Below are 20,222 nucleotides of genomic sequence, written 5' to 3' on the forward strand. Positions count from 1 at the left end.
CTCTAACATCTACCTTTATGGTAAGTGCACACAACTGTACTTTGCTCTGACTGTTTTGCACAGGGTCCCCTGGGTTCAAGTCTTGGCAGTGAAATGTATGGTGGTAACACAGCATTTTGTTCTAGCAACTTTCCAACATTATACAAGCCATGTTTAAAATGTGTCCCTGGTTTTTGGGCTTTTGCCCCCCCCCCCCAATAAATTTTGTCTTTATCCAAATTTCTTGTGCTGCAAATTTCAGGGATACAGCTGAGTGTCGAGTACATTTTACATGGAGCTGAGAAATGCAGGGGAACAAAAGTTTCGTGCTGCTTCTGCAGCATCAGCTTGCATTGTTAATAGCACAACAGGTAGTGTACTTGCTTTTGATGCAGAAGGTTGTGGGTTCTACTCCCACAGTAGATAGATATATTGCTGATATTGTACTGCCTTTTAAAGGGGATGGATGCTGCAATCCTTTTTGGCAAAGATACCTAGTAACTATGAACATGTTATCAGTTTGCCATCCATTCCCTATTGCGATATTACTAGCTTATCATTTTTTTAATGCAACATAGGCAATTTATTCCTCAAGGGCAACAGGCGCTTTATCTGTAGATGAAACAGTGACATATAAAGTTGTTTGCTAGCAACAACCTCTTCATTAGTTACAGATATATTTAATGCGGAATTATTTAGATGGCTTTTACTTCTTCAGAGATTGTGCATATTTACTGATACTGGTGGACTGTAGAAGTTTGAGTAGACTTTTATGATGGAAATGTTCTGAATTGGGCAGTTTTGTCATTATTGGTACATGCATTTTGTTTCATTGTTTACTGGAAAAATGTTCAAAACAATAAATTTAAGATGCCGTCTAACAACTATACTGTATTGTACAAGGTCAGGAAGGTGTATCAAAGAGCATGTGTATGTTTAGTGTCCAAGGGGCCTGTGATTTGAAAACAGCCCAAAGTTAATCTTTATCTGCCACTGGCAAAATGTATTTTCTTTGAAAGTGAGTTTCAATGCTGTTTCAATGAATGTGAGTTTCAAGATCAGAGAAGTTTTAATGCTAAGTTTATTTTCATTGTGAGACTGCATTGCTTTGTTTAGCAGATATCTATTATGGTTTGTGCTGTAAAATGCAGTATGCATATTACAGTGTTTATGGTAAATGGGGCGAAATAACCAAGGAATGGGACATTAGAATGGCTGCAATGGGGAGGCTCGATTCGACCATGAGTTTGAGGGGGGAAGGGCAGCAAACCCAGAACTATACCTCTCAGCTGTCCAGGTTTTTGCAGAATTAATAGATTTTTGCTTCTTATTTTTGGTTTGTTCCTCATAACATTTGTGGTTTTCTGGAAAAGCATTTAGGAATGAAGTCACTAAATAATGACAGACATTGACTTTCAGACGTCATAACCTTCAGAAAAATGTATACTAAAGCAAGACCTGTTATTCTATTAACTGTCTTAAGTTTATACAAGAGCAATTTTAGTACTCTTTGTATGTTCCCCCAATATATTTGGCCTTATGCAGATTTCCTGCATTAAGAAGTATGTGCAAATAAATCGCCTTATAGAATTAGGAATATCCAAACCTCTCAACCGTCCCCAGTTTTGGCTCAAAATGCTGCTGTCCCCCTAATAATCCCTCCACAAAATGGCAGTTTACAATTATAAATAACTGTAATGATCAGAGTTATAGTTTGCTTTTATTTCAGAAAAGCATGTAGATGCTCTTATTTTTGTCAGCTGCTCAAGTTAACAGTACTAATATTAAAAAGGTGTCCCTTCTTTGACAGGATCCCAGCTGTATTGTGGATCAATTTTATATTTTTGCATCACATTTTTGGTCTGTTTTTCATAAAGTTGTGGTTTTCTGGCAAATTAGTGGCATATCATTAAAGATTGAAGTTAGAAAATAATGGCAGACATTTGAGTTTCAGATTTCATACCCTTCAGAAAATTCATACTAATGCAAGACCTACTACTATTCTATTATCTTTCTAAGTTTATAAGAGCAATATTTAAAATTTGTCCTTATTTTTGGGCCTGTGTCCCACTTCTATGTATGGCTTTATCCATATTTCTTGTTCTGAGATTGAGAGGTACGAGTGTCCGAGCCATCACAGTCAGCCAGAGACATTTTAGATTGTGTCATACTTGTTGCACCCCAATCCCCATTGTAGTGGCTCTGGATGTGTCCAAGCAAGGCAAGGAGCAGTTATACAGTTAAGTGTGCAGTGTATTCCTCCATCCAAGGTAAACCACAAGTACGACCATGGCTTTTCATCTGTCCTTGATTTTGCAGAATGTTCTGGTTTTCTGTCATATTTGTATACTGTTGATTTATGCTTATTATTCAGAAAATGCATGCTCTCGCAGTGCCTTTTTGCTCTGTGTTTAAGTAGCAATGTTTTAATGACCATCAGGTAAGCTTGTTGGAGATTGTAAGATGCAAGTAAGCTTCAATAAGCATACTGTTAAAGAATTACCAACATTGAAAGCCTTTTCGTTGTTGCCATGCAGAAAATATTTACATAACTAGATAATGTATAAGCCTTAGGTATTGAATTGCATATGACAGTATTTGTAATAAAAGGACAGGATTACAGTATTTTGAGAAGCTCATTACATTTGTTGGAGACTTGCAGTCATCTTTGCAGGCTTTACCTGTAAACTAAACAGAATGCCAGTCTATCATGTGCGGTCCATAACTTGTGCAGTAATCCTTTAAGCAATTTGTCTTGAGCTTGTTTCTTGTTTGCTGTTCATTTTTTACTTTGATCATGTCTTCCCCATGAAACAAGTAGATAGTTGTCAGGCAGCATGTCTTTTTTGGATAAGAAACATTTTTACAAGTGGGGGTATCACAGAGATTGCTACTTTCTGCATGTTACTTGGTAATTTTATAAAGCTGAATATAAGTTATAATTAGAACTGCAGTGCAAGGAGAAGTGGCTTGAGTTGAGGGATGCTTGGTTTTTTTTATACTTGATTTTGACTGGCATTCCAGTAATGTATTTAAAAAGTAATTTATTTTTTCATGCCTCACAACCTTCGTGTTTCCATCTAGATATTAAGTTGTCATGTAGCCAATACATTGAAATATTTTTACTGCTACACTTCATTTTGTCTTGATTGGACTCTCGTAATGACAGTTTCACACCCAGGGCAACGTATTTAATTAAAGTTCCAGTTGTTGTGGTTTTGAGCACAGCTCCACCCCTTTCTAGTTGACCACACCCCTTCCCATTGGCCCCACCCATTCAGCTGTCTCCTGGAGCACCCCTTTAATTTGAAGTCACTAGCCGCCACTGCTACGGGATCCTCTGCAATAGCATACTGGAAAAGGATGGACTCTAGAAGCTGCTGTTTGGTCCTGTGTACATACATGTTTTTAAAACATCACAAGCAGGATTCCTTTTCCAGTTGTAGAGCTAGCTTTGCAAGGACCATTGATTAAGAGCTCCTCGACCCTTATCCTTCCTCCTTCCAGATACGATAAGCTTTGGTAATCAACCCAAATATCCCAGGACTACTGCAGCAGTGGGAATGACAAAGACAGTGTAGTTGTGTAGGACCTTACCATATTAGCAGATGTTAAACTTCCCTACTGCTGCAGTAGCTGCACTCACCTCCACTCCCTTTTTTCTTTCCTATGCATAATTGTTTTGGGGGATATAAAATGCTGTTGTGTTTATATCTGATCAGAGGTTCAGGATGAGGTTGTGCTTCCTGTTTCCCATCCCCCATGGACAAGAAAGTTCTGAAGTCACCTCCTTCCGGCTGCAGTTTATCAGATTTGGTACTGGCCATCAGCGAATGGAGGTGTGGGAGAGACTCAGGGCTTCTGAAGAAGGCCCACTTTTATGTCCTAGTAAAGAATAGCCAAAGGCTACTACAGCAGTATGGAATTCGAACATCTTGCACAACTGTACTTTATTGTGTGGGAATTCAAGAATTGCCTGCTGACTCTCCACTGCAGCAGACTTCTGCACTGTTCCCCGTAGTAAAGGAGATGAAGTAGTAGATGGTTACATCTCTAATGACTGGAAAATCTTTTCCACAACTGTAGTCCATCAGGATCCATGCCCACAGATGTGTTGAACTTGGGATGAGAAGTGCTTCTAGAATTTCTTACAGTCCAGGAAATTTTGAGCTCCATTGTAAATGAAAATTAAAAACCCTGCTGTGGCACTAGAATAATACAAAAAAATTAATCTTTCAAGAGGTCTTGCGGGTAAACACTGGTAGCTGTGTAGCAGTATAAGGTCTGTGCAGGTTTTTAACATGTTTACAGGCTAGCCATGCATTTAGGGGAATTAGCATTGATGGTTCTTCAGATACAAGAAGTTCATTGCCAGGTTGCAGTCTTTAGGCCTGCTCAGCTGAGCAGTATGGTAGCTTTATCTTGTGAGCTTTCTAAAATGGGAACCTTTTTGCATTCCAGGAAGTTTTAATTCACTCAAGTTGTGGACCAGGATGCACAATGCATTTTGGTGAGTTGGTATTTTCTGTGCTTTCCCCTCCAGTATGTCTGCTTCAGAAAGTTATTAAAACATCGGCAGAAAAGAGTCCCTGGTAATTGAACCTTAAGGAGGTTGTGAGCTGCTTTGATTGACTTTATTTCAAGGAGAAGTTCGCATTTCAACATCAAAGTGCTGTTTCTTTCAGTAAAATACTTGTTACACTTGCCGGATGATTTGTTTTTCAGTAAGAAATTGCTCTCTTTTAAGACTGTAGGTGTGGAGGAAAAGAAGAGATGTTGTATTAGAAAATCCTGTTTGTAAAAATGTAAGAGATTTTCTTTCAGTAATATTTAGTGTCATTTCAAGTACAAACTTCCTCAGGGTCTTCTACTTGTTTCTCTCTGTCATACCTCCCTTCTCTCTGTGTTGCTTCATAAGGGCCTGCTTTACTTATTCATGAATATGTACTGTCCTGCCTTTCTCCATGTCTTACTTGTTGACCTCTTTTTGTTTTCAGAGCTGCAGTGTATTTTTCTTTCAAGCCACTAAGAATTAAAAAAAAAGCTCTACTTGTGTCAATGTGTATTTCCATTAAAAATTCATTCTTGGAACATCAATTCTCCAGATTAATCATTTTACACAGAATGATGTCAGAACTTTAGTCCTCTTGTGTTTAGAACATTGCACTGTCTTCCACAGAGATGACGTGGCTGTTTCTGCTACCTTGTTATCTTTGATGTCTAAGACAGCATTGCCTTAAACCAAAAAATCCAGCTGGCTGACTTCTGCCTTCCCCCTCAGTAGGTGAGTGAATTCTGAGTAGAATGGGACTGTAGATGAATTTGTGTTGAATATATATTCATTACTAGGACCAAATGTTTCTCAAAGACTGCAGCCAGCAAGTTTAGTCCCAGTGTGGAAGCAGGTGCTTCAGATGATTTGCATTTTATGTCTTCAGAGATCTAGCATGGCCTGTTTGACAAGAGAAGTGGCAATTTCCGCTGCTTTCTTTATTGGAGTATGTGTTGACTGTCCACACCTTTATTATGCATTGTAAACTGGATTTGAGTTCTTAAAGCCTTATATGAGTTTGATGCGACACTTGCCTAGCTGGTGTTTACTGGAAATCTGGATATTTAACCTGGTAGTCCACCCAGCCAGACACTGTGTAGAATGGGAGAATGACTTACTATAATACATTTTTTCTATGTACTCTGTCAATGTATGACTGAATTGTCCTTGTCTTCACGGTAGATTTTTCCTTCCACCTGCTGTTTCAGTGCAACATATTAATATTTGTGCTGTGTTGGGCACAGAATGTGTTCTAATGGTCCTCAGCCCTATTTAGCCACCAGATAGCTGTATTGTATTAGGTTTGCTGCTTGAAAAAGAACCTGTCTTCAGAAAGTGTGTGTGATAGCTGTAGAATTGCATAGTACATGTCCATCTTTTTGCAGCCATCAAGGAAACTATTCACTTGTGGTCTCTCCATCCACAACAGTGTGGTGCGTTTCCCAGGAATAGGCAGCTCAACTGTGCACTACTTCAAGCTGAGAGAACAGTAATGATCAGTTTATCATAAGTTTCTTTAATGTGAAGAACATGGTCTTATGACTTTGGTAATGATGTAGAGATTATGTAGTGTCTGTAATTAGTGGTAACTTACAGCAGTGCAGAAATTCTGTCTGGCTTACAGCTCTGATGCACTCGGCCTAATGGGGCTTGGTTGTACCTACATATATTCTCAAGCAACCAATCCAAGTACCTAGACTCATTCTCATGTTTGATTACAGAGAACAAGTGGAGCCAGCACTGTGAGTTGTATTACAGAATTACATGCCCAGAAGACAGTGATGGTCCAGTCATGTCCTGTTACGCATAGTGTATAACACAGTTGTACTTCACAGGCATACTAAATTAGAAAACAAATGAGGAGAATACAGATGTTCTTCGTCTCACATTGTTGCAGTCATAACCTGTGGGTAGTCCGCTGTCCTCGGTCGGCCCGAATACCAAAGTGTTAGGCCGGCGTCGGTCATGGTCGCTCAGAGCTGACGTCAGTACGCAGTAGTACTTAAGCGCATGACCGACGCCATATCCCCAGTCTTTCTTGCCGCGTGGTCCGAAGCAGAAGCAGCGTTTGCAAGTGCCGTTTGGCGTTCTGAAATTTTCACTTTTCGAGTTTCAGACCGAAGACCAAGTTGGGCTAAGTACCCCGTTGGGGAATATTTTTGTCTTTTCTTGCCTCAGTTAATCCGGATGTCAGAAAAAGTTAATTGTATTTCTTGTGGGAAACAGATACCTCATAGGGACTATCACTCTCTCTGTATTCCTTGCTTGGGGCCTGAGCACGACGTAGTCGGGTGTCGCTAGATTTAATAAGCGCACCATAAAACGCAGATTAGACTGTGCTAGGCTTGTTTTCAGTAAGCGGTGTAACTACAACATGCCGTCTGATCCTCCGACGCCCGCTACCGCAAAAAAACGAAAAGATAAATCGTTGAAGTCTAAACAGGATGAGTCGTCCGTTGCGGACGCCGGTTCTATGGAATCTACGGTTGAATCTGTGGATCCAGCCGAGGTCTCGGCGGAATCACAGGGGGAACCTTTACTATTACAGGAGTTGGCCTCTCGGGAGTTAGGTCAGGCCGAGGGGGCTTCTCAAGTTACTGTGGTTCCATCCTTACAAAAGGTCATTAGGCCTTCTACTTCTGTCACTAAAGGCCCTGCTAAAGCTAGACCTGGTCTTTCTGGTACAGGCATCAGCCCTAGTTCTTCGGGCTCTGTTCCTAAAAAACATATGTTAAAAATGGCAGAGGATTTGATTACTTTTCTCTGGAGGGGGCATAGAACCCCTGATTAGAGGCCTAGGGTGGAGACAGATTTAGAGGGTTTGGAGCATTCCTCAGATTACTCTGAGTCTTCAGCTGAGGATATTCAGGATTTTCCTCCCTATTCTGATTCGGATGCAGAGGATTCCTGTCCTTCTGCTTCTCCTCCAGAGGATTTTTTTTTCTGAAACCTTGCACTCCATAAGGGAGCATTTCAAGTGGGAAGGTCAGGATTTCTCAGATTCTCGTAAGAGGCTTAGGGAATTTTTGTTTTTTACCTTTGGCTATTCCCCCTGTTTTAGATGTTGTTCAGGATGTTTTTTTCTGAAGCTTCCCTTAATCCTGATTCTTTACCACCTGCCCCTGTCAAGCCAGACAGGTATTACAGAGTTCCAGAGGCACATAAATATTTGTATAAGAGTCCTAGAGCTGACCTGGAAACTATTATTCAAGGGCCTAAGGGTGTCAGGGCTTCTGTAGTTAAGAATCCAGTTCCTCTGGATAAAGATTCTAGAGCTTTGGATAGGTGGGGTAAAAAAGTGTATACCTCCTCCACGCTAGCTATGAGGGCTTTAAATTGCCAGTTTCATATGCTGAAATATCAGAACTTTCTGTTAGGTCAGTTGAAATCTAAGGTAGATGCTTTAGCTGAGGGTATAGAGTGTAAGGAATTGCAGGACTTAGTTCATCCCTCAGATCAAGTTGGTAAACATTCCTTGCAGTGTGGCTTCGATGCTCTTCAGGCTTCTTCCAGGGTGGCTGCTACTGGTTCAGTTATTCGTAGGCATGCCTGGCTTAAGGATCAAAATTTGTCAGAGCATGTTAAAGCTCAAATTTTGGATGCTCCTCTTCAATCTGAAGTTCTTTTTGGTTCTCCTGTGGAATTAGTTTTGAAAAAGATGGAAGACAAAGCTAAGTCTATGCAGACGGTTAAGGAATTTTTGCAAGTGCAGCCCCCTAAGTTTAGCAGGAATTGGCCTGCAAGAGGATGGTCTTACCCTTCTTCCGATTTTCAGTCTAGGGGCAGGTCTAGACGTGGTAGGGGCAGAGCTCACGCTCAGGGTTCTTTCAGACCTAGGACTTGGAGTTCTCCTGCTTAATCGTCTGGGGAGGGCAGGGGTCAACCTTTTCGTAAACAGACCCAATGACCTGTATCTCCAGCTGCCAGATTCTTCCTGTCTGGCAGCTCCTCTAGGAGGAAAGTTGGCACTTTTCAAACTGAATTGGCATTTGGTCACCCAGGACAAATGGGTGTTGGACATAATAAATCAAGGCTACAAGTTTTATTTTCACACTTTTCCTCCTTTCAAAGGCATGCCAGATGTTCCTCCTCAGCAAATGGGGGCAATCCAGGTGGTACCTCCGTCAGAAGTAGGCCTAGGGTTTTATTCTCGCCTATTCCTTGTGCCGAAGAAAGGAAACACTTGGAGGCCAATTCTGGATTTGTCCATTCTCAAAACATACCTAGACATTCCAAAGTTCAAGATGTTAACTTTACAGCAACTTCTGCCTCTGCTAGGCAAAGATCACTGGATGGTAACTCTGGATCTCAAAGAGGCTTATCTTCACATTCCTATCAGGCCCAGCTGCAGGAGATTCCTGCGTTTTTGGGCTGGTACTTTTCATTATCAGTTCTCTGCATTGCCCTTTGGCTTATCTACTGCGCCCAGGGTGTTCACAAAGGTTCTGGCTCCTGTGATAGCTTTCTTAAGACTGAGAGGAATACAAATTTATCCTTATCTGGACGATTGCCTGATTCTTGCTCAAGACAAAGACAAGTTACTTCAACATCTACAGTATGTAATGGCAGTTTTAAGGTGCCTAGGGTATTCTGTGAACGAAACAAAGTCCAGTCTAGTACCCTCTCAGGACATGTGCTTTCTGGGTGTGAGACTGAATACAGCCTCTCAGATGGCTTTTTTGACCCCGGACAAACAAAGAAATCTTCACCTATACTTCCAGCAATTATCAGTAATGTCCAGGCTGACTGCAAGGACAGTCCTTCAAGCCTTGGGGTTCATGGCATCTTGCATTCTGGTACTTCTCAATGCCAAACTGCATATGAGGAAGCTACAATGGTATGTCAAAAGTGTATGGACTCAACACTGCCACGGTTTGGACACTGTCATTCAGATAATACCTTGCATCCAGAAGGAATTCTTGTGGTGGGCTCAGGAATGTCACCTAAACAAGGGACTCTGTGACCCGACCAGAGGCGAGTCAGATCTTAACAACGGATGCCTCAGACCTGGCTTGGGGAGCACACTTCAGTGGGAAATGGATTCAAGACACGTGGCCTCCCAGACTACAGCATTTGCATATCAACATGAAGGAGATGTTAGCAGTCCAATTTGCCCTGATGGCCTTCAAGGATCTACTTCAACCAGGACAGGTGTTGATTCAAACAGACAACACAACTGTCATGTGGTACATCAACAAGCAGGGGGGAACCCATTCTTACCCTCTTTGCAGACAAGCTATGATTTTGTGGGAGACTGCTCTGAGTTTGCACATCACTCTTCTAGCACGGTTTCTGCCAGGAGCACAGAACTCCTTAGCAGATGTATTGAGCAGACAAATTGTGGATCCCCACGAGTGGAAATTGGATCCTCGCGTATTCCAACAGTTGACAGTGGCTTGGGGAACTCCAGACATAGATCTATTCGCTTCTCCACTAAATTTCCATCTGCCAAAATTTTGCACAAAGATGTTTCACCCAAAAGCTTGGAAAGTGGATGCTCTATCTTTCAGTTGGAACAACCTTCACGTCTATGCTTTCCCTCCTCTGCCTCTCCTTCCCAAGGTACTCTTGAAAGTTAGGCAGGACAAGCCTTGCATGATTCTAATAGCACCAGATTGGCCACGTCAGCACTGATATCCTCTGCTGAGGAGTTTAGTTCAGGAGCCTCCTTGGCCTTTGCCACCAATTCCTCACCTGTTGTCTCAGTCAAGCAATCATTTTCTCAATGTCAGGGTACAGTCCCTGCATCTGACAGCCTGGCGTATTCTGTTTTAGACCCTGGGGGGTCTCAGCTTCCTCAACAGGTTTTGAATGTCATTTTGGAAGCCAGACGGCCTAGTACTAGAAAAGTTTATGCTGATAAATGGAGGAGATTTTTTTTTTGGAGCACAGCAAAGAGCTTTGATGTCTCGGTGCCTAATTTGAATTTTACACTACAGTACCTTACTGAATTACTAGACAAGGGTTTGTCTTTTTCCTCTGTGAAAGTTCATGCTGCAGCCATTTCTCCTCACTATGATTGTGACCCTCCTTTATTTTCTCACCCTTTGTTTAAACAATTTCTTAGAGGGGCAAAGAACATAAGACCCCCACGTAGAGCTCCTACTCCTTCCTGGGATCTCAATTTTGTGTTGGAAAAGCTTACTTTACCTCCTTTTGAACCTGCAGCTACATCTGAGTTGAAGTTTATGTCCTGGAAGACTGCTTTTTTGTTGGCCATTACGTCTGCTAGGAAGGTATCTGAATTACAGGCTCTCATGGCAGTTGAACCCTTCCTGATATTCCATAAGGATAGGGTGTCCTTACTAACCCTACTTTTATGCCTAAAGTTATTTCTAATGTGGCCTTAAACCAGTCTATTAATTTGCCTACTTTTTATGCTGATCCCCAAAATAAAGGGGAAAAAGTCTTGCATTCTTTGGATATTCACAGGCAGTTACGCTACTATTTGAGCAGAACTAAAGAATTCAGGCAGACTCAACAGTTATTTATTTCTTTTGCTTTGGGTTCACAAGGGAAGGCTGTTTCAAAGCAAACTATTTCTAAGTGGATTGGCCATTGTATTGCTTTTTGTTATTTTCATCATGGAAAGGATGTTCCTGCTGGGATCAGACCTCATTCCACTAGGGCTACCGCCACATCTACTGCCTTTTTAAGGGGGGTAGCTACTAAGGATATTTTGGAGGCAGCTACTTGGAGTTCAGTGCACACTTTTACTAAACATTACCCATCTCCCTCTTTATTCTAAGTCTAGGGCTGGGTTTGCCACTGCAGTTTTACAGGGCATGTTGGCAGCTCCTAATGCTTTTTAGTTTGCCAGCCTCCCTTTACCTTTGCTTTGGGATTCTACCCACAGGTTATGACTGCAGCAATGTGAGACGAAGAACATAGTACAGTTTTGTACCTACCATAAATGTAGATGTTCGAGGATCCACATTGCTGCAGTCCAATTTTCCTCCCTCCTTCCCTCTATAGTTTGGGGTTGCTGTGTTTCTTTTGGGATAATTATTATTTTATCTATGTTGGTTGTTGGGTATTTTCTATTTTGGCTATGGCCTTTCCTTTTTAGGCCTTCTGACATCTGGGGCAAGAAAGACTGAGGATATGGCGTCGGTCATGCGCTTAAGTACTACTGCGTACTGACATCAGCTCTGAGCGACCATGACCGACGCCGGCCTAACACTTTGGTATTCGGGCCGACCGAGGACAGCGGACTACCCACAGGTTATGACTGCAGCAATGTGGATCCTCGAACATCTACATTTATGGTAGGTACAAAACTGTACTTTCCTTTACTGATCCGTGTGTGTGTGTGTGTTCTGTTTGCTGGGTTCTGTATGCATAGACACATGAAATACCCTCTAATCTTTGATATAATCAGATCAGGTATGTCATTGTCTCTTGTCTTGATAAAACTGAAACTGGTGTGCTATGAACAATGCTTCCAGAATCTGCATTTGTGGAGCTTATGGTGTTCTGCTGCATTTGCTAGAGTTCACAGTTGATGTCAGATTTCTGCTTTCTCATGGAGTTTGTTCTTTCTTTGCAGGGAAGTTCATCATGACTGCTTCTAGTGATACCACTATACTGATTTGGGACCTGAAAGGAGAAGTGCTTGCTTCAGTTAACACTAATCAGATGAACAATGCCTATGCAACTGTTTCACCATGTGGGAGGTGTGTATATCATGATAAGTTAAATTATTTAAATTTTTTGTCAAAACCAGAGAAATGTGCAAGGATTAGCTTTGAAAATTTAGATGATAGTAAATATGTACAAGGCTGTGTATTAAGTTAAAATCATAGCGTAGGTTAGCCTGAGCTGTCACAATAACTGCTTATCTGCACTGTCTTTTTAAAAAGACTTTGCTTAATGTACAACAGAAATGTAACCCTCCAGTAGATCAGTGACTACAGTTAGTGGAATGTGCCCCTCCGAGTTTATCCATCTGATTTCCAAGTGCATCCATCCAAAAGGTTGACACCATTTGCTGTAATGCCAGCAAAGGCTGGAGCAACTTGTATAATGAACCTTCTAGAAGTCTTTTGCCCCAGTACTGTACTGGGTAATATCCTAGGACAGGGGAGTAAATGAGTCGAATGTAATTAAAGGAGGCTTGATAGTTGGCAGATATGGGGGCAAAAACACCTGGCTTCATCTTTCAGACGACTTTTATAGAGTAAGATGGTATTTCTGAATTCTGTCTTAACTGGACCTTTCCTTTATGGCAAACAAGTTCAACGGCACTTTAGAAATGTGGAAAAGCAAGGGCAGAGCCTTTCCCACCATGGTTGCAAAATCCTCCCTTCTGCCCTTAATTTAAAAGAATGCAGAGAACCTTGTGGTTCAGTCTTAGTATAAGTAGCAGCAGCAGGAGAGTGCTGTAAATCTTCTTCATTTCTTTACTGTGCAGTAGCCTTAACAATATTGATTGTTATCCTGCATGCTTCCAAAGCCTTCAGGGCACCTTCCATGTGCCAAACTGTTAGCTCAGTCAAGCTGAGCTGACTAAGTCAGGTTTGGATGCCAAGGCCTTCTGAGTTTTCCTGCTGCTGAAAAGAACACCCCTCTGTGGACTTTTGAGGCTGTATGATCGAAAAAACACCAGAAGAAATAACATTTAAGCCAAAAACACACCAAATCCACGGAAGAATCCGTCAGAACCAGACGGAAAAAGATATATATATACCACGTTGAGTGAAATACAGCCCTTCGGCTCGCAAACCACATGATTCCAAAAGTTGAAATATATCCACTTTATTGACAGTTAAAACCAGTCTGTACGTTCTGACGAAGCTTTGTATTTGAGCAAAGGGAAAGCGCGCTCAACTTGCATTACTTTTGTTTTGTTTTTTGAGCCATACAGGCTGGTTTTAACTGTCAATAAAGTGGATATATTTCAACTTTTGGAATCGTGTGGTTTGCGAGCCGAAGGGCTGTATTTCACTCAAAGTGGTATATCTATATTTTTCCATCTGGTTCTGACTGATTCTTCCGTGGTTTTGGTGTGTTTTTGGCTTAGGATATATGATTGGCTAACGTTGTTCCATTGCTGGGCAGATAAGTTTCTTTCAGGAAAAAAAAACTTCCATTTAACTTTTTATGGCAGAAAACATTTTTTTTTTTTTTTGTAAAATGTATTAATTTATAGCTAGGTGAAAATGTTTTAATGACTTTCACATAACTTTTGTATACTTTTTAAATGAGATCATTACTTTTTTATTTTTGTGCTTAAAAAAAAGGTTGCTAGTAATTTTGAAGGATTCTGTCTCTGAAAATATTTCTAGAATGAATCAGTTGTTTCAGTGGGAAAACAGAGATAGATGCTTGTCTGTTCCTCAGCAAGTGTTATTTTTTTACAACTGGAATTTACAAAACTTACTCCTATTTCTCCTGTTTTGTTTGGTTTGGAGGATGTTTTGTTAGACTGCAATTTCCCCGACAAGCCAGCCTGCTTGCCCTCAAGAAAGCAGATGAACTTTGTAAAGTGCCTCTAGTTTTTTAGGTTTTTATATAAGCATCTCAGATATAGCACAGCAGCTGTTGCTTTAGTGAACCCAGATACTGGTAAGCATATGGTTAATAGTAATCCCACTCCTTCTGACAAGGATGGGAAGGCTTTTGATGCATTTAAGGGAAAAAGTGTAATCTTCTACAGCAATTTTTTAGAATTTTCTACTGTCAAACGTGTATGTTGAAGTTTGCTTGTCTCTTGTGAGAATATGATTGCACAATTCATAACAGAGTCAGAAAGAGTCATTAAATTGGTTATGTTTAGGCATAATTTGTGTTGAGGCTATGTGTGGTGTGAATTGTGTGCAAATTAAAGGCACAAAAAGTGTTTGCCTGGTCTGTTTGAGTTGGGAAATAAAAGGATTTGTCGTGTAGTCATTTTATTGGTCAGAGGACTCATTATTTAGTTTTCTGCTACTCGATATTTTGCATATTTGCATGAGTTAGCAGTGCCCTATGCAGTAGAAAACGCATAGAAAGAACAGCTCGTAAAACTGTGCCATGTAAATGAGCAATCTAGCACAAATAGCTTGTGCACCAACAAGATTAGAGCAGCTAGAAAAGACTCAAGTGGCAATACCTACAGATTTAGTTGAATTCAGGGTTGTGTAAACATTAAAGTTAATAGAATTTAGTGCTGTTTAGCATAATCTACCCCAACAAAGTACCCTTAATAGCCTTCTCACCCAATACACCACCCCCTTGTAGCTCACAAATCAAGGGACTGAACAGTATGTATATGCAATTTTCTAACTTCTCTGTAGACAGCTTTCTGGATATGGGCATCTTGAGACAATGTAGCAGTTGTTTCATGTTTACTGACGGCCACTTTATCCTTGAAGCAGATGCAATATGCGAAATGTGTACTAACACAATGACACTAGAGGCTCAACTCTCACATACAAGTGCACATCAGATTGTCGAAACCACTCGCACAACACTCACCTCACATAATACACAACACACACAGACTAGCATATGCTGAGGTACTTAAAAGCAGTCTTTGTAAACAACAAAGATTGCCTAGATCACCTGTTGTCAAAGCTATGCCTCAGCAAATCCAAAGACGCACAGAAAAAACACCAAACGTACAATTACTCTCAGTGAACCTTCAGACACTAAGCCCCTAAGGCAAGGAAGCACAGTGCCTAGGACTGTCGTCATAAGGGACTCCATTGTAAGATATACCAATGCCCCTCTAACCAGGTTCAACAGAGAAGATAACTGTTAGTTGCTTATTTGGAACCAGAATCCATCAAGTCACACATGCACTGAAGTCATTACACTTACAGGTACCTTACACTACAGGTACCAGTAAAATTCCATTATAGTCCACCTAGGTGTAAATGACCTGAGATTATATATAAAGGGAGGCATTATGGAGCTTTTAGACTGTGTGCCTCAGGCTGGTATGAGCCCAGCACTGAGCCGCCTATTACCATCACAGAGGATGATGCCACATTATGAGCAAAAAATGATTGATTCCAACAGCTGGCTGTCTTTCTGATGTCATTCTAAGGAGATCCAATATTTGTTAGTTTGGGAGGACATAGTTAACAGACCACGTTGCTTTGCCTAGACCACATTGCTTTGCTAAGGATGGTCTGCATCTCTCCTCTGTAGGCTTTTGAATACTGGCTAAAACTTTATCTGCACCCATAGTGCCTTTTTTAGGCAATGCCATATTGACAGACTTACCAGCTTAGCAAAATCAACTCAACTGAACCTCAGGGTGTTACTGCTCAGTGCCAGGAGCCTAAAAAAAAAAAAAATGTAGACTCCCTCCAAGCCATCACACTCGAATATAGACATCTGTGCAGTTACCGAGACATGGTTTAAAGCGGAAGACAGTACCTTGGCAGTGCATGGTTTCAGTGCCTTTCACACTTTTAGACCAGTAGCTGCCCAGAAAAGGGCTGAAGGAGGAGGTGTCTCAATACGAGCATACCTCTATAGTGGTCATACAGGATGGCATACTGGTGTTCCTCCACATGCAGATCACCTTAGACAAAATTCCATACCATATCCTAGCCAGCTACATGTTATTCTCCATGTCCCAAGATGCTCAAAGTGCATATTTGGACCTACTGGAGACACTTGGCAACCAACCTAACACTCTACTCATGGGAGACTAATTGTCCCTCTATAGACTGGTAATCCTAGACAGCCTCAAGTCTGCAGGCACAGAGATTCCTGCACTTTGTAAATACAAATACCCTTGACCAAATAGTAAGAACGCCCACTAGAGGCTCCAACATATTAGACCTTGTGGTTACAAATATGGGAGAATGCTGCTCCCTCCCCAATGGTCTCATCCTCTCTGGTAATGTCCGACCATATAGCTGTCTCCTTTGAAATCAAAATCAATTCCGTAATCCCATTAAAACCAGTAGCAGTTAAGAACTATTCTAAGGCAAATTACCTTAATTAAATGGTGGATTGTCAAAATGCAGTGCCCTGCAAACTTAGAAAACACAGCATTGCATGCCGAATTGCTGTCAGAAACACTGTACAATCATGTTAATGGCTGCATATAGAGACTGCTGTACCTACTTAGAAGTAAGCCCAGGAGTAGCCCTAGAAACAAACCAACCTGGTGGGATCCCAATTTAAACAGGATATATACAACAAAAGGGAAAAAAATATGGCAAAAATCAGGAAGGGTAATTCCCATAAAAATAGAAAATCTCTCATCAAAGTAAATGGACAACTAAGAGGATTAATTAGGTCAAGCAAAGCCAACTTTGAGGTTAAGATAGTTTCCCAGGTGAAAGATAACCATAAGGCCTTCTATAGCTATCCGAAACCTCTAGGGCAGTACACAGCAGTGTGCTAAACTGGTGGTTAATGTTGCCACATTCATGGAGCCTGGCAATATAGCAAACCTATTAGCAGACAAATTCAGTTACATCTTTACCCATGTCTCGCCCCCAGTCATCCTCTCAAAATTACCCTTAAACATAATCCCTCCAGCTATAACTAGGGAGCATGTATTAGCTGCACTAACTAAAGCCAAGAACACAGCCTCAGTGTGCCCTGAAAACATCCTAGGATGCCTTCTGAGTAGTCTAAAATATGATTTATCAGGATCCCTGAATTCATTGTTTGGGTCTATATTATATAAGCAAACATAATGAATTGCGAACGCTATATAATCGACGCACAATCCTCGAAAACCCAACACGAATCAGAGATTTTTTCCCCCCAGGGAAAAAAAATTGCCGATGCGTTAAAAAAAAAAAAAAAAAAAACACGCACACAAAATAAAGTGGGGGGGCTGTGCCCCCCACACACCCCTACTTAAATATACCAACTCCAAGATCGCACCGCAGTGGAGGAAATGGCAAAGTCCCGAAAATGGCACAGTGATTCTTTTTTTCCCCCTAGGAAAAAAAAATCACTGTTCCGTGCTTTTGGTATTTTGCCATTTCGTGTAATGACGTTCGACTAAACAACATTTGCATTCCATTGCATTTGCCAAAATAATAGGGACCTCATTATTTAACTGTAGTCCTAAAAAAGGATTTGCGCCATGTGAATGGAAGACTGTAACTATCACCCCCCTTCTTAAGGGAGGACCTTCAACAGATCCTGGAAACTACAAACCCATTAGTCTGGCTAGTCTTATTTGCAAAGCCAAGGAAAGAATTATGAAAATTATCAGTAAGGACATGGGAGACCTGCAGATACTGTATCCATCCCAGTTTGGCTTTGTCAGAGGAAGGTCATGCTTTACTGAATCTGGTGGAATTCTTTGAAAGGTCACTAAGGCAATTGATGAGGGGAAAATGGAGCATACTGCCTACCTCAATCTGGCTAAAGCATTGGATACAACCCCACTTGGGCATTGTCAACAAATGTATGGAACCAGGTATAAACCCCTTTATAACTCACTAGATAGCTAGCTGGCTCACTGATAGAACCCAGAAGGTTAGAACCGTTCAGGCCATCTCCACAAAGAGGCTGATCACCAGTGTAGCCCCCTCAGGACTTTGTGCTGGACCCACTCTTATTTGGCATTTACTTCTCCAATGTCAAAACCCTTTGGCTGACTAAGTTCACACATTGCAAACTGGAAGTAGTCATTGAATCCCCCCCAAGATGATGACATCCTTCAGGAAGGTCTAACACGCACAAACGCTTGGTGCCAAAGCCATGGCTTAAAACTCAGTATCAAGAAATGCATTATAGTACCTTTTGGGAAGTTTGCCACCCCAGGTAACTACGTCATCAATAAAACACCCTTAAAAATTGATTCACTGGTCGAAGAGCTGAGAACTAGCGTAAACAGCAACCTAGGCTTTATTTAACCAGCATGTGTCCAGTGTAGTAAAAAAATTCTTCTGTGTTGCTCAACTTGTAAGCAAGGGCATGGCATCTATATCCATAGAGGTCATCATACCACTGTACTCGACCCTCATCCGACCTATCAGAATGTAATGCCCCCTTCGGTATGTACCTTTCCAGGCATATGCAGCGACTGGAGTGTCCACAAAAGTTCCTTACAAAAAGAATACATGGAGTAAACACAATGTCCTATGTTCATAGCCTCAAAGCCCTCTCTTTAGTCAGTGTCGTACAGACTTTTGAGAGGTGGTTTTTGCCTGGCATCCAGGGCATTCCTGGACTTTGTTTTGATTAACCTTTTGCACATTTGACAAAACAAAACCGCATCAGAACTACTAAGATTAAAAGATCGAAATTTTGCAGCATAAATGCAGCATGGTGTAGAGATAGATGCATTTCTTGGAGAATTCCCATTATCTGGAACAGGCTCCCTGTCCATGTGAAGTAGAGTTCCTTCCTATTCCTTTTTAAGCATAACTTGGACCAATGGATGGATAGTCAGAAATCCACCTCTGGTCTGGCTCTGTCAGTAAATCACCACCTATATAAATTAATTTTGTGCTTCACATTTGGGTTGCACACATTTCATTTGCTGGTTTGAGAAGAAAGTTCGAGCTGTGAAAGAGTGTTAACAGTGGCTGTAGCAAAAATGTGCATCTAGCTTTGCTGGGATATAGCTAATATAAGAAAGGACCAGCACTGTGGTAAACCAAGTCTGCGGACAAAAGTGCTTAACAAAAAAAGCAAACCCCGGACTATGGAAATGCTCAAAAGTAAACTTTATTCCAACAAAGTAAAATGCAGCCAACCTTTCAGGTTAGCAAAAACCCTTCCTTGGCGCTCCAAAGTGCCTTAGTAGCTGTCCATTTTGTAAATTTCATACAGTCATGTGACACAGCCCAAGTCTGATTTAAAGCAACAGTATGACAATTCACCATGTTAAAACCTTAAAATAATTATGAAAAACAAATGCGTTGAACTGTATCATATGAAAAATATTCATAACTACATAGACAAATCACTGAAAACATAGGAATATATTTATAAAATATATATTAAAAATACTGGAAAGCTTATAAAATGTTATGCCAATGTAAGTTCATCTGTTTTTTTTCTTAATACAGGTTTGATGCTGGCATGGGCATTCAAACCTGGTTCTAAGTCAGCTTGTAACCGTAAAATCCAATTTAGCTTACATATTTCTAACTTATTTATGTCTCCACCTCTCAAATTTTTATATATAATTGGGATGACCCTAAAGCCAAATTTATGGTCAGCCCCTTTATCCATCCTATGCTTTGCCAAACCATTAGTAGAAACTTTTCCATGTATTTGAGTGATGCTGTGTAATCCAGTCTTTCAGTCTATGACCACACTTTCTGACAGAGGAGGCACATCTCATACAGGTAGCGAGATATACAACATTAAATTGTATTACAGTTTTCTTTTTGGATGAACAAAAAAAAAATCTCACTTATGTACTTAGTTAACATAATTGAGGCACAGATAAGTCCTCAACTTATTATATCTTAAAACTTTTGTATTTAAAGGTGCGTTATTATAAAAACAAATGTCTTTTCAGATTTAGACAATTCCTATAACTAAAGGACATGTTTTCACTCACTGTCTCCTTTAGGGTCTGGCATACTTTCAAATACCCTCTTGGTGATGATCTCTTTCACATGTTCCACATTCCTTGTATATAATGTTCATTGTGTTTCACTGTTGCAGTCATTACACTTGGGTTATCCTGCTGGCAGGCGACCCGCAGTCGGCCCGAGTTCCAAAGTCTTGGTCTGGCATCGGTTGCTGTCGCCTCTTTCCTGACGTC

The 20,222-nt window shown here is 40.9% G+C and overlaps 1 protein-coding gene across 1 annotated transcript in view; it reads left to right on the forward strand.

The window, feature by feature from the left end:
- Positions 1-20,222, forward strand: part of TBL2 (transducin beta like 2) — a 648,257-nt gene that overhangs the window by 354,275 nt on the left and 273,760 nt on the right. The window contains exon 5 of the mRNA XM_044054120.1: positions 12,081-12,207. Coding sequence (XP_043910055.1) covers positions 12,081-12,207 — 127 coding nt within the window. The remainder of the gene's footprint in view (positions 1-12,080; positions 12,208-20,222) is intronic.

The sequence above is a fragment of the Protopterus annectens genome, chromosome 13.part0 (genome assembly GCF_019279795.1).
Source record: "Protopterus annectens isolate FY-2018-M chromosome 13.part0, PAN1.0, whole genome shotgun sequence".
Lineage (NCBI taxonomy): Eukaryota > Metazoa > Chordata > Ceratodontiformes > Protopteridae > Protopterus > Protopterus annectens.